The sequence below is a fragment of the Hypomesus nipponensis genome, chromosome 9 (genome assembly GCF_054491055.1).
Source record: "Hypomesus nipponensis isolate SF chromosome 9, ASM5449105v1, whole genome shotgun sequence".
Taxonomy (NCBI): domain Eukaryota; kingdom Metazoa; phylum Chordata; class Actinopteri; order Osmeriformes; family Osmeridae; genus Hypomesus; species Hypomesus nipponensis.
In genome coordinates this window covers 7,816,889-7,829,773 of record NC_140369.1, presented here as the reverse complement: position 1 = coordinate 7,829,773, position 12,885 = coordinate 7,816,889, and the positions used below count along the sequence as shown (strand labels likewise).

The 12,885-nt window shown below is 39.1% G+C and overlaps 2 protein-coding genes across 2 annotated transcripts in view; one reads left to right on the top strand and one right to left on the bottom strand.

Moving 5' to 3' along the window:
• The window catches only part of slc6a22.1 (solute carrier family 6 member 22, tandem duplicate 1), a 34,226-nt gene extending 31,912 nt beyond the window's left edge, over positions 1-2,314 (top strand). The window contains exons 12-15 of the mRNA XM_084705647.1: positions 92-194; positions 315-415; positions 800-970; positions 1,138-2,314. Of these exons, the coding sequence (XP_084561773.1) occupies positions 92-194; positions 315-415; positions 800-970; positions 1,138-1,293 (531 nt within the window). The 3' untranslated portion in view covers positions 1,294-2,314. The remainder of the gene's footprint in view (positions 1-91; positions 195-314; positions 416-799; positions 971-1,137) is intronic.
• Positions 2,315-3,574: 1,260 nt separating this feature from the next.
• Positions 3,575-12,444, bottom strand: fkbp5 (FKBP prolyl isomerase 5). The gene is made up of 11 exons (XM_084705650.1): positions 12,193-12,444; positions 9,143-9,275; positions 8,747-8,891; positions 8,388-8,530; positions 7,430-7,544; positions 7,133-7,289; positions 6,895-6,985; positions 6,721-6,804; positions 6,166-6,351; positions 5,363-5,602; positions 3,575-4,741 (listed from the first exon to the last, which is right to left on the bottom strand). The coding sequence occupies exons 2-11, from the start codon at positions 9,245-9,247 to the stop codon at positions 4,643-4,645; spliced, it is 1,365 nt and encodes a 454-aa protein (XP_084561776.1). The 5' UTR covers positions 9,248-9,275; positions 12,193-12,444; the 3' UTR covers positions 3,575-4,642.
• Positions 12,445-12,885: the final 441 nt, after the last annotated feature.

Genomic DNA, 12,885 nt, shown 5'->3' with positions numbered 1-12,885 from the left:
ATGTGACAAAGAAACATTTTCGAGTGTTGGTGTCCTTTTAATATGAGTTTGATCTTCTGCTTGTACCTCCTCCACATCCTGGCCTGTGTAGGGTGGCCTCTATGTCTTCCAGGTGTTTGATTACTATGCTTGCAGTGGGATGACTCTGCTTCTCTTCGCCATACTGCAGTCTCTGTGTGTCGGTTGGATTTACGGTGAGTGTTATAAATCCACATAAAAGGTCTGTATAGTTAGTATTGTAGCTCTCAATATGTTAATGGTGAATCTATTGATGTTTATAATTCCCTCTCCTCACTGTAATGTCTACTCCACAGGCTCAGAACATTTCTATGATAACCTTGAGGACATGATTGGGTATCGACCTTTCCCCTTGATTAAGCACTTGCTGAAGTATGTGACTCCAATTGTGTGCATGGTGAGTATTACAGTATTACTCAATAAAAATCAATTCAATCCATGCCTCAACAGATGTTGCACAACATCTGTTAGTTAAAGTTTATGTTAATTAAGAAGTGTATTTGTTTTGTTTGACTATTTGTCAAATACATACAGTACTGTGCAGAAGTCTTAGGCACAAAATATTTTTAACATGAATATTGTCTTATATATTCATTTTTGTCTTATGTATTCATGCAGAAGTATATTTATTCAATCTTTTTATTTAATTTTTTCTTAAAGCATTTTTGATTCACTTAAAAACAAAAGTGTGCCTAAGACTTTTGCACAGTACTATATATATATAAATTAGTCACTATTATACTGCATAGGTAAATTATGTTTACAACCACTCTTATTTCAGGCAACGTTTGTCTTCTCCTTGGTCAAGTACACTCCTCTCAAGTTCAACAACAAAACTGAGTATCCATGGTGGGGTTATGCCCTTGGCTGGTGGTTCACTCTCTCCTCAACACTCTTGGTTCCTCTCTGGATGATCTACGTTATGAGTGTCACTCCTGGAACACTGAGACAGGTACTGAGAGGGGAATCTATCCCTTTTGGCTTGTAGCTAAATTAGATAGAAGAAAAAGCATTTTCCAAATGCATTTAGTTTGCTGTTTTCACTTAATTTACCCTGTTGTTTGAACATGATAATACTAGTCGAGTTTCTCACAAAAAATCTGTTCTCTTCTTCTTCAGAGAATCTCAATCCTCTGCGCTCCATCAATGGATCTTCCCTTGACAAAGTCACAAAAGAAAGTATTTCTAAATGAATCTGACCAGATTAAGACTAGAGCTTTATGTGGAGACAGGGGTCTACAAGCATTCAGACATATCGAAGAGCTGGTACTGTAATCACTTAGCACACAAAACTAAGCAGCCAGAACATAGAGTCTGCATGCCATTATATTTGAGCTGACGTTGAAGTGAAGGACATGTCTCCTGACTTTACAACACGGTGTGTTGGGGTATTGTTAGATTAATCTGAGGTAGTGTTTCCCCTGGAACAAACTTGCTCAACACTGTACTACCGACATTGGATTTATACTTCCTTTTACTGCGACTCGTAAGAGTAAATATTACTGTACTTATCGGTCTTCTGAGTGGAAGGTTGAAAAGGTTTTAGTGAAGTTGCCAGGTCACATGCCAAACTCTGACAGGTTGTGCTTTAACCAGTTCCAAATATTTTTTAACACAGGGACATAGGAGAGGGTGTTAGACATTGTGTAATCATTGTGTGAACTGTTTTCACAGTTCTCTGAGTCTGTTAATTCATCAGCAAACTTAAAATCTTCTTTAACTGTAAGTTCAGTCAAGACACTCACGTGATCGATTTCACCATTTATTCATACACATGACAAATGGTTTAACATTGGCGGAATGGATGTACATGGGGAAGCGCTCCCTGCCTTCATTGCAGCATGCATGACACGAGCCAGGGAGCAACAAGTTAAATCCCCCACAGGAAGAACACATGGGGGCGAAGGGGATGGAGGTGGGTAACAGCAGCGCAGAACACAAGGGTTATCGAGGACGCGTGTGCGTGCATGTGTACGTGTGTGCGTGCATGTGTGTGACTTTATAGCGCCGCCTATCAAGCTAAGCCTATGGGCTGAGAACACGGCGATGGGTGATATGGCGCACGCTGCCCCCGTTCCATGCCTGAACTAGCTCCGCTTATATGATATTTCAGTATCCAAATTGTATTCTTTCACATGTACAATATAGTATGTTTTTATATGAAGTATGGCATTGAGAGGTTTCCTTTGTACAGAAAACAATTACGGGCAACAGTTGTAAATGTAAAGTGTGGTATAATATGTACATTATACATTTTTGATGGTGATGTAAGAAATAAAAATGCCTTTTTCTGTAATCATATGCAATAATAATTGGAAAATGTTTCTAAATGGATTGAACCAAAATTTCTATTTGGTCAGTGTGCTGGGTTTTTCCCATTTAACAGCTTAAAGTGTTATGTATCCGTATCAGTAAAGCTTTTGAAACAATTACAAAAAAACTAATTATCAAAAAAGGTTTTGGGGGGTTCACTTGTAAAAGAGTTTAGCTCTGTTGGGCCTCATGTTAAGCTTTTGTTGAATCTCAAACTCAGCAACACATTTGAGTCCAACCTGAGTGTTGATTACAGCAGGCTTGTACTGTATGTAGCTTACTCAATAATAGAAGAGGCACAGGGTAGTTGTCTAAGATTACATATGTGTGTGATGTTTTGCAAAAAGCCAATTTCAGAGTATCTCCTAGTTTATTAAATATAAAAGTGTTGTAAGATGGGACACTATAAATCTCGGATTGGGATGTGAAGGGCCTCTTCACATTGTCATGTCTTAAGAGACACTTTATTGACATTGACAATGCATAGCATATATACAGTATACAACAATTGTTAGTATTGCATATGTATCTCTCTTCTTCATATATTAACGTGTAGTCACAAATTCATAATGGTACGCAGTCATACTTCTTTACATTGATCCCTATTTTTGTTCTCTGTACCACCTAAACTGTGTCCTTTGTGTCGGAAACTATTTATTCCTTTTTAGAATATTTGTGTAGGCAGCAGTAAGGATGTTGCTAGGGGTACTGTTAAGTTGTCCCAGTTCTAGAATCTTTTATAAGCCTGCCTTACTCAGAGTAAGTTAACAAGCTTGTTGTTACATATCTGTTTTGGTTTCAGATCATGTTGAGACAGTTAGCGATTGGACAAGAAATGTTTACAGTACCTGACATTATCCCACACAGCCGCGCTCTTCAGAGGACTGACATCAGCATATCCACCAATGAGTTCAACCACAGTTAACTATCCTGATTGGAATAACATACATTTTATATTGGCACCTACCACTAAAATTTCTATTGAGTGGTCTCAGGTTTTGACACATTGTGATTGGCAGATGGAGATCAGTTGTGTAATTAAGATTCAGAGGTTGAAGTTGTGTCCCGTAAAAGTTTGTTTTGGTGATCAAATGTTATAGGATGTTACATGTATGAAACTTGTCATTCTCTGAAAAATATTTTGGTGGTTGAGTGATATATCAGCACAACATGAGGGATACATTAGTTGAAACAAAATAAAAGAATTATGAATAGAATTTTAAAAAGACACACACTTACAATGTTTTGTTTCATACTGTATTAAAGACACCCCCAGGCTCTGATAGCAAACCAATGTAAAACAAACATCTCAAATTTAAAGCCAAGAATGTATCCAGGCGCAAGTCATGGTATTTCCTTGAAAAGACAACATTGGTGGTTTTACAATTTCTGCCAAAATGCCGACTCCCAGTGTGAGTTGGCACTTCTAAGATATGACATGCTGATTTATGTAATGTTTTAAATATAACTTTCTACATTCCCAATAGTCTATTACAAAATTTTCAAATTCAAAAACCATTGTAAAACTGCAAAAAACACCTCATCTCACGTTTCACCTGTTGTATCTGCCCCTGGTATAAGGTTTGAGTTTCTATGCATATGTCTGAAGCACATGTTTCCGAATAATATGGGCAACTGGGCAACTGATTTTCTGTGCTCCTGGGTCAATCAAGATTGTCTGCAACATTGCACCTATGTGTTTCACAAGGTCAAACTGTGTATTGAGGACTATGAAAATCTATGGCAATGCCACCAAAATTGTTACCTTGTGCACCTTGTGCATAACAACTGTGACTAAACAGATAATGTAACAATATACTAACTGTACTGTATTAGGTCTGATTCATTCGTTATCAAAAGAATGCTAACTTTAAGTGCGCATATAGAGGTGTGGGGCTGCATGTTACACATGCAGTTTTCAATCTTCATGAAAAGAAGAGTTCGTATTGTAAGTACATATTAATATAAATAGGGCAAAAGTGCATTGTATGCAAAGCACCAATTACATGTGATGTGTCATATCATTTTAAATAACTTGCAACTTTGCATTTGTTTGGAATATTTTAACTTTGGGCATTGGTCATCGGCACTTTGACGTTCAAGATATTACCCAAGATTGTTGATTCCATGTGACTGAATGTTTGCAGCTGTTTTCACTCATACCCAGCCTCTCATGCAGGAACAGCACGATGGGCACTGAGATGGGTCTCGGGGCTAGTCCCGCCCCAGTCCTGCCTCAAACCCCTGGTCTCTGTGTGGTAAACAATGGGAGGCCTGCCCCCTTGTCCCTTTCTTCTGAACATCAACAGCATCACGGGCAGTCTTGACTTTTGCGTCGTCTTCTAACGCCCAGGTGACTGTTCTCGTCTGTCCTCCCACCGTCATCCCTCCTCCTCTTCATCTTCCCCACCTGCCGTAAGACAAACAGATAGGAATGTGACGATACACCAGGTAACCACAATACTGCCACACAAACTTTTTGAAAGTGGCACGAGATCTTGTCACACCTCTACAAACCAGGGAAGGTTCTGTCCCCAAATCTCAATAAATATGGGCAACGCAGTTGAGGACCTTTACCACTAGGTGTCAGTATATGATTAACAAAGTGAATCTTCCTGACCATGACATCCAGTTTGTCAATGTCTTTGCCGTTGAGCCAAGCAATATCAGTTACATTATAACCAGGGGCGCCACCAGGAATTTTGGACCCCATGAAATATAAAATATATATTAATATTTTTTGATCATTTCTATTCGTTTTTCAATTTTTTGGGGCCCCTGTCAGTCAGCGGCCCTTAGAATCGTCCAAACTTTTCCCCCCTATACGGCGCCCCTGATTATAACTACTATAATCTTGTCAAAAGTCAGCATAAGATTTGGCTTTATAAAAATTACTGCAAATGGACATTGTAAAGACTAGTACTGGGACAGAATATCACAGCTTTTTAATTAAATAGATACATGGGACAAGAGCATAAGATATTGTCAAGTGAATCAATATTTATAACAAAGATTTTTGACATTTACATACCTTAGCGTCATGTTCAGCAAATTTCTGGAACATGTTGGCGTAGATTATCTTGTCCCGTTCATGGTGTTCCCGGATCTTCCGCTGGCAAATGGAAATTTGAGCGCGGGCTGCTTGATTTGAGGAGTTGACCTGCAGCACTTGCCGGAAGTCAGTCAAGGCCAAGCCAAACTCATTACGAAGGAGCCGAGCCTCCCCACGACGGTACAACGCCTTCTCATTCTTCCCATCCACTTCTATGACCTGGGACACACACACACACACATTTTACAACAATGGCTATTCATATATAAAAATTAAAACAGATCAACATGTCCAATGGGCTGCTAAAAGGCCCCACCTTGACTAAAAGATCAACCAAACTCCACCAGGGTGTCTATAAGCTTGTGTCTAAACATGTAGCAAGGCTAGTTTTCTATTATTCTGGAAAATGTAAATGAAACTATTTGTACTGTAGGAAATGTAATCTTGCCCTTTCCTCTCATCTCAATATTTACATTTAATTATGAAGAATAATGTTATGAACAAGTGTTTTTGTTTCTTTACACCTACTGTGAGTCTTTTAAATAAAGCATGTGGTTGCCACCCAAAACAAGTCATGACTGGAGGCTTATGCTTGAAAACGCTTGATTGACTTGATGCATTTGTGAATGAATGGATGATTAGACCAAAAAATTACACATTTTAAGATTAAAGATTATTGGAAGAGATCATAAAACATTTTCTGTTTATTTTTTTGAAAAACCCCAAAGTGATCTGTTTAGTGTGATGATAATGTAAAGCAGGTGTATGTGTGCAGTATTTACCTTGTTGCAGTTATCTATTGCTTGTGAAAAGTCCTTCAGTCGCAAGAAACACAGGGCTAGGTTGAGCTGGGACAACATGAGCAAGTCCCGGATCCTCTGTTGTTGCTCCACACCTGTCCCACACTCCATTTCCAGCCAGGACACGATGCGCTGATACTGAATAACTGCCTGATAATACCGCCCGGCCTAGCACAGAAAAACACTTGGGCTCAGTTAAGTGACTAATCAGAGTTCTCTCTAAGGTGTGTCATGTGAACTCCCCTAAACATGAGAAAATTAGTCAAGATCTTGGGGAGATGTGTAATAAGTCGCATGTAGGTAAGGGAGAAGAGAAAACTCCTCGAACTTTCCTCAAAGACTGAAATAATATGCAAAGTGTGTTATTGTCCTAAAGTTTTGTTCCGTTGATGTTAGTCAGATTCTGTTTCTCATTGCATGTTAATCGCAGCTTAAGGAACGGCATGAAATGATGAAACAATGTCTGTTTCAGATGTCTTTAACATGTAAAATAAGGTATACACTGGTTATAAAAAAAATACTATATGGATTCTGTACCTTGTAAAAATGGTTTCCTTTATGTTTGATTCCAACAGCCATATCAAGTTTTTCACTCAAGTCCATTTCCCAGGATTCTTTGGACTTAAAATCACACAGGCAATTTGATTATTTTATTGGAAGCTATTATTTCAACATCAGCTAATCAACTGCTTTACCTTATTAGAAACTCACCTTCTGAAAATCTTTAAGTGTAACTTCATATACCACTTCTGTGTTTGGTCCGATCTTGAACTCTGGATTACCCTCTTTACCAAATGCATATCTACAGAAGCAGAGAACGTGTTATGACTGAAAATTCCTGGCACTGTGTAAACTGCATTTAATAGGTTTAACCAATAATATGTCTCCTTGGTAAGCATTGTTCACCAATTTTGCAATAGGAAGTATATTGAAGTTACGCCAAACTTACTTGGGTTTTAAATAAAGCAAGCAGCACTCTCCTTTCTGCATCTTCTCCATAGCCCGGTCAACTCCCAGAGGAATCCTCTTGTCATCAGCCTCACCCACAATAAAGTGTACATCTCTTGAGTCAAACAGACAACCCTCACAGCTGCCTTCGAGGTGAACTAGGGGATGTGAATGCCAGACATACATAAGCATCAACTAATCATTTGGAAACCACTCAACTACACTTGTAAGAAGGCATTCAAAGATTTTACTTAATAAGGGACAGTCAAAGACAGGCCACCCTGAGAGGCCCCTGTACCTTCAACAGTGGACCCTTCGTTGGGATTATTGAAGCTCTCCCCTTTCACCTTTATCCTCCTGATGATCCCACCATCGTCAGTGAGCACCTCTCCCTCAAAGTTTAGTAGTTCCACCTGCAGAAAACACACACACACACATGCAACCATCCACCTGGTTCAACAGCAGAAATTGCAAGGGCCAAGTAATTGCATAAGTAGTTCCTTAAGGTTCTCTTGGGCTTGATCTGCACTTATCTGCACTGATTGTTAATATTGCTGTTATATCAGATCTCTGGTGAGTCAACTCACATCATAAATACCCTGCAAGGCATAATAGGACGGGGTCTCAAGCTACAGCACAACACTGTAAGAAAAGCAACTGTCTGTGAGATTTGGTGAGAAACCCATGTGCTTGGCACTTCCCAAGCAGGATTGTTGAGCTCGATGCTCCAGCCTACATGAGGGAAGGGCTTCCTGACCCGCAGTGGCCACGTTACAGTTTGCACTTTAAGTGGCAGAGATGCGCACCCTGCACATCCTCTAAATAATCTGTAATACTCTGAGTAGTCTACTAAGGAGGCTCTTTAAGAGGTTTGAATCCTGAGCAACGTTGTTGTTTTAATTAGAGTAGACTAATATAGCTGCAGTACTGAAATACGTGTCTGCTTGTACTACTAGTATCCTACAAGAATAAATATGATAACTAAGTATTACTTGAGAAACTATTTCCTGTTTTATCTTAAGCAGTACTTATCAAGTAAAGGTAGTTAAGAAAATGGCTTTGAGCAGGCATTCTCAAACTGTGGGGCACCCCCCCAGGGTCGGCCTGAATGACATAATTTGTGTACATTTCGTTTTTTTCTATACAGACACTCGAACACAAAACTTGAAACTAGACTCAAAGTTATTTTCAACTTTAGGAGCATGAAAAAAAGCTAATAAAAAACATTAAAAAGTCAAACTTGTGCTGCCACTCACCTCAAACAGTAGTGATGAGTTGGGAGGTATTTTGGGTGGGCTTCCAGCAGATCCATAGGAATACTCTTGTTTACAGAGGAGCATGCAGACTTCTCCTCTCTGCATGGTAGCCAAGGCAATGTCCCAGGCCTTAATTACCTGCCCTATGGCATGAATATAACAAAAAGTACTTCAGTGATGGAAAATAGACTTGGGTGTTTACACTTGCACGTCAACCATTAAGAAATTGTGTTTAATACAGTTAACAATCTTAAAAATAACGAAAAAAAACCTTCTGTGCATAGATTCCATGTACAGTCAAGAGTGGATGTTTTAAAAGCACACTGACATAAAAAGTGCTCAATAGTGAGTTCCCTTACCCCTTCCCAGATTGAAGCAAAAAGGCTCTTTGCGATCTAGACTCGAATCAAACTTCTTCCCATTGAGTAGTCTGCCAGTGTAATGAACAGTCACCCTGTCTCCAATCATGGGTCTGTCCCCATCCTGTCCCTGCCGTTTTATCACCTGGAAATACAATGAACATCAAATTTGAGCTCAGAATGAGGTGCAATTCCAAGGGTGGATTATTTCATCTTTTCATAACATTGGTGTGCGCAGCTGTGTGTGTACATGTATACACGTGTACATGCAAAAAAGCATCTGCACAGGTATTAAAAAGTGCGTTGGTACACCAAGGTTTATGTTTGTGTGTGTACCAAAATGATGTCTTAAATTCAAACTGAGAAATTGCCTAGATTGTTAAACCCTCCCAATACCTTGTAAACTCCCTGGTCTTTATTAGGAGTGATGTCAATGCCCTTTGTTGTAAAAACCACTGGAACAGACTGGCCATGCATACACAGATCCTTATCAGTGGTCATCTCTGCACCCGGGCAGGCCCTTCTATTCCTGTAGAAACAAAGAAATACACAAACAATTGGGCAACTATTGGTGGATTTTCTTTTTTTTTCATAAAAAGGTGGATGATAGGTCTCCCTCAGTACAAATAAATCTTGCTGCATGTGTCTTCCTGCATGTGTGTGCGTGTTTCCCAGTGTCGCCGCTCCCTGTATGCGTGCATGTGCGTTGCTGTGAGACCAATAAACCTTTCTTCTTAAATCAACCTTATCCATAGTGCACCGCAAGACATTTAAATAAAAAGGTGGCCATTACATTACATGACAGCTCTCCCTTTATTCATTCAAAGAACACACAGACAAATACCTGGACTGATGTTCAAGTTCAGCTTGCAAAATAGATCACATGGATAAAGCATTCTAAAGCCTTGATATAATTGGACAGATTGTCCAGAAGACCCCCCCCCCCCCACCGTAAGTGCTTTTGATAAAAATAAATAATAATCATTACAGGTTTGTTGAATAAACTATGATGGATGACATACGTATTATCACGTCTTAATTCACCAATTTTATCTGTGGCAGCTAAGGTAGCAAAACTAAAAGCACAAGTCATAGTTTAGCTCCTGTTCCTCGATGCAACATTCTAACAGACCTGCAGGATGTGAGTCCTTTTCCAGCCTATGGTACGTAAATTGTAAAATATTTAACTACCTCTCTATTGGTACAGTATATAAACCCTTTATTAAACATGCAACCTAAAATAAACCTATACAAAGTTTCTGAGAAATACAGGTAATAACCTTGAAGAGAGTTAGAAACAGAATTTTTTGGTCAGATTAACATTTAGTCAACATTTAAGGTCAGTTTTATACCCTATGCTCTATTTTCCTATACTCCTTCAACATCTGTGCCTTCTGCCTTTCTGAACTGTTGTTCTTGCATTTATTTTCCAATTAGCACAATTGTCTAACAAAGACTAATTTAGTGAATGAGGTCAGGTAGGCAGTAGACACAGCAGTATACAGTTTCAGTTGTTCTTTGTTCTTCAGTTTACCTACCTTTATGTCGACAAAATGTGCACTGTAAAATATAGCTTCCGGAAATAGTATTATTGAATAAAGTGGACACCAAGTAAAAAAAATATAAAAAGACATACATGGAACCTGTTAATAAGCATGCTGGTTATTAACAGATTTAATATTTATATATGAAATTAAAATTGCTTGTTATGCCTACATTGACCTTGAAACTTGTTAACACATAAGTGCCGGTGTCTATTTGCGTGTGTATATTATACTGTATGTCTGTGTTCCTAACCAAGAATGAAAGGGCTTATGAGTGTGTGTGTGTGTGTGGGTGTGTGCATGTGTGAGTGTGTGCACATGTGTGTGTGTGTGTGTGTGTGTGTGTGTGTGTGTGTGTGTGTGTGTGTGTGTGTGTGTGAGTGTGCGTGCGTGCGTGCGTGCGTGGGGAACACTATGTTCCGTCTGTTCAGAGTTCCCTGGCACAATCGGATGGTGTTCACCAATTTGAAACCCACTTAGTCACAACACAACACAGCATCTGCTTAGAATGGCAATGGGCAAATATAAATTCATTAAATTGCCTGTCCCAAAATCTGAAGGATTTATTTATAAATCTGATACATCAGGATATACAATATGTAAAATAAGTGCATTTGTGGGGAGGTGGGTTTCCATAACATAATTAAAAAACAAAATTGTGACAATGATGGGAAGGTAGGTAACATTTTATTCTTGTCCATGTACACTTTTACAAAGGACAGTGTATGGCAAATTATTGATGTTTTTATATGGATAGTGCTATGTGTCTTATAAGCATGGAACTCAGAACCCTGCTGAGAAATGAAGGAACAGAAAACCACAAACCAGTGAACATTCAGTCCTGGTAGCTCATGGTCACTCAACAGATAGGCTGTGCTTTCAAGCTCTCAAACCTAATGCGTCAATGCTATTTTGCAAGTAAGTATGACTTCAAGCTGACAGTTACTGACAATGAATGAAGCAAAACATTGTCCACACTAAAAGTACATTATCTGTATGTATTCTCTGATCTACCACAGGAAAATAGTTACTTCATATGGCAATTATAAATCAGATGTAGAATAACAGATCTCTCAATTCCATTGCTGTAGACTTTATGCACATCATTTCTGGGAACTACATAACTGACTGTCTCTGACTCTCTCTCACAGATGAATCATTACACAGTCTTTACTTCCACCTGGCTTTAAGCTGTCCTTAACTAGTCTATAACTTGTATCCTTGCTGAAAAAGGACCAATACAGCACTCCAGTTTTGGCTGTTGAGAAGGCATTTGCAATGAACCATTATAGAGTCCAACCCCAGAAGAAAATATTGGCCTGATGAACTGACTATACTGCATATTCTTTTCCAATTCACAACACATCCATAAAGAACTTGCCTATATTTCTCCAATGTTAACCTCATTGGCTACTATTTCTTATGCAGTTTTTCTGAATTTGTGCTTAATGCCTACATGTGTGTGTGTGTGTGTGTGGGGGGGGGGGGGGGGGGGGTTGTGTGTGTGAGTGAGTGAAAGAGAGAGCCGTCATTAGACTAGAAACATTAGACTGTTTAAGGAATTATGCAAATAAACTATTTCCCAGGATTATCAGTGGAAATATGTACTTAAGACAAGCATATAGCTATAGGTATATGGCCTAATATGTGCAAAGAACAGATCAAGTATGTCACGCGAGGAAAATAAAAGAATAAGGAAAATAGAATAAAAGGTATCCTGATTATTAACACTGAAATTGAATTCAACAGAACCAATTGCAATCTAAAGAACAGACAAATTTGAATATAAGGTGAGTGTCATATCAGGAACAAAAACTTATCAATACGATCTAGCCTATATCCGCTCTACGCTCTAAGATTGAAGATACAAATCAAATAAATGTCGATAAAGATATGACTTACTATTTGTTTTGATTATTCTCTCCCTCCGTGTATATTTTGTTGTATATAGCCTGTAGTTTCAGCCGGTAGCCTGTATTGCCAGTGATACAGCAGCGCACGCTATTCCGTTTAGTTTAAGCCCGCCTTCTCATAACCAGGGAACTAAATGTTCTGTCCATAGTTTTTTTTTACACCCAATACCACAGACAGAAGTGACGATCAACATGCTAGTTTGGACCACATGGAGAACTGAATAGAAATGACACCGGGTAAGAGGCGGGGAGAACGAAGGGGAGGGTGATTTAGAGTAAAAAATTAAGGGCAGGTCTTGGAAGGTAGCCACATAGTAACACAATGTTCCGGCTGTACTGTAGCTCCTCTGACGAGAACACTGTGTTCCAGTAGACACCCTGACCTGTAACCCGTTCTGTGCCGAACGCCGGCGCTACCGGGAACAGCCTGTACAGCACTGTTCTGTCCTCGGGGGCTCAGATGAACAGTTCATATAAACATTGCACTCCTCGGTTCAATGCGTTATTATCGACGAGACGATAAGCACACCACCTGGAATAATTACAAATATAAAATAAGTAATTTTGTAGGCTACTGAATCTGTGTTGGGCTGCATTTCACATTTGAACATTATGCGTAGGATGCAGAACTTAACGACCATCAGAAGATATGCTTACAATTTCAAAAGCAGGGTAATTTCAT

Coding starts and splice junctions, on each gene's coding strand:
- fkbp5 (XM_084705650.1), bottom strand. CDS start 9,247: ATGACCACTGATAAGGATCTGTGTATGCATGGCCAGTCTGTTCCAGTG. Junction 6,986..7,132: donor TTGCTTTATTTAAAACCCAA/GTAAGTTTGGCG, acceptor CTGCTTCTGTAG/ATATGCATTTGGTAAAGAGG. Junction 5,603..6,165: donor CAATAGATAACTGCAACAAG/GTAAATACTGCA, acceptor TGTGTGTCCCAG/GTCATAGAAGTGGATGGGAA.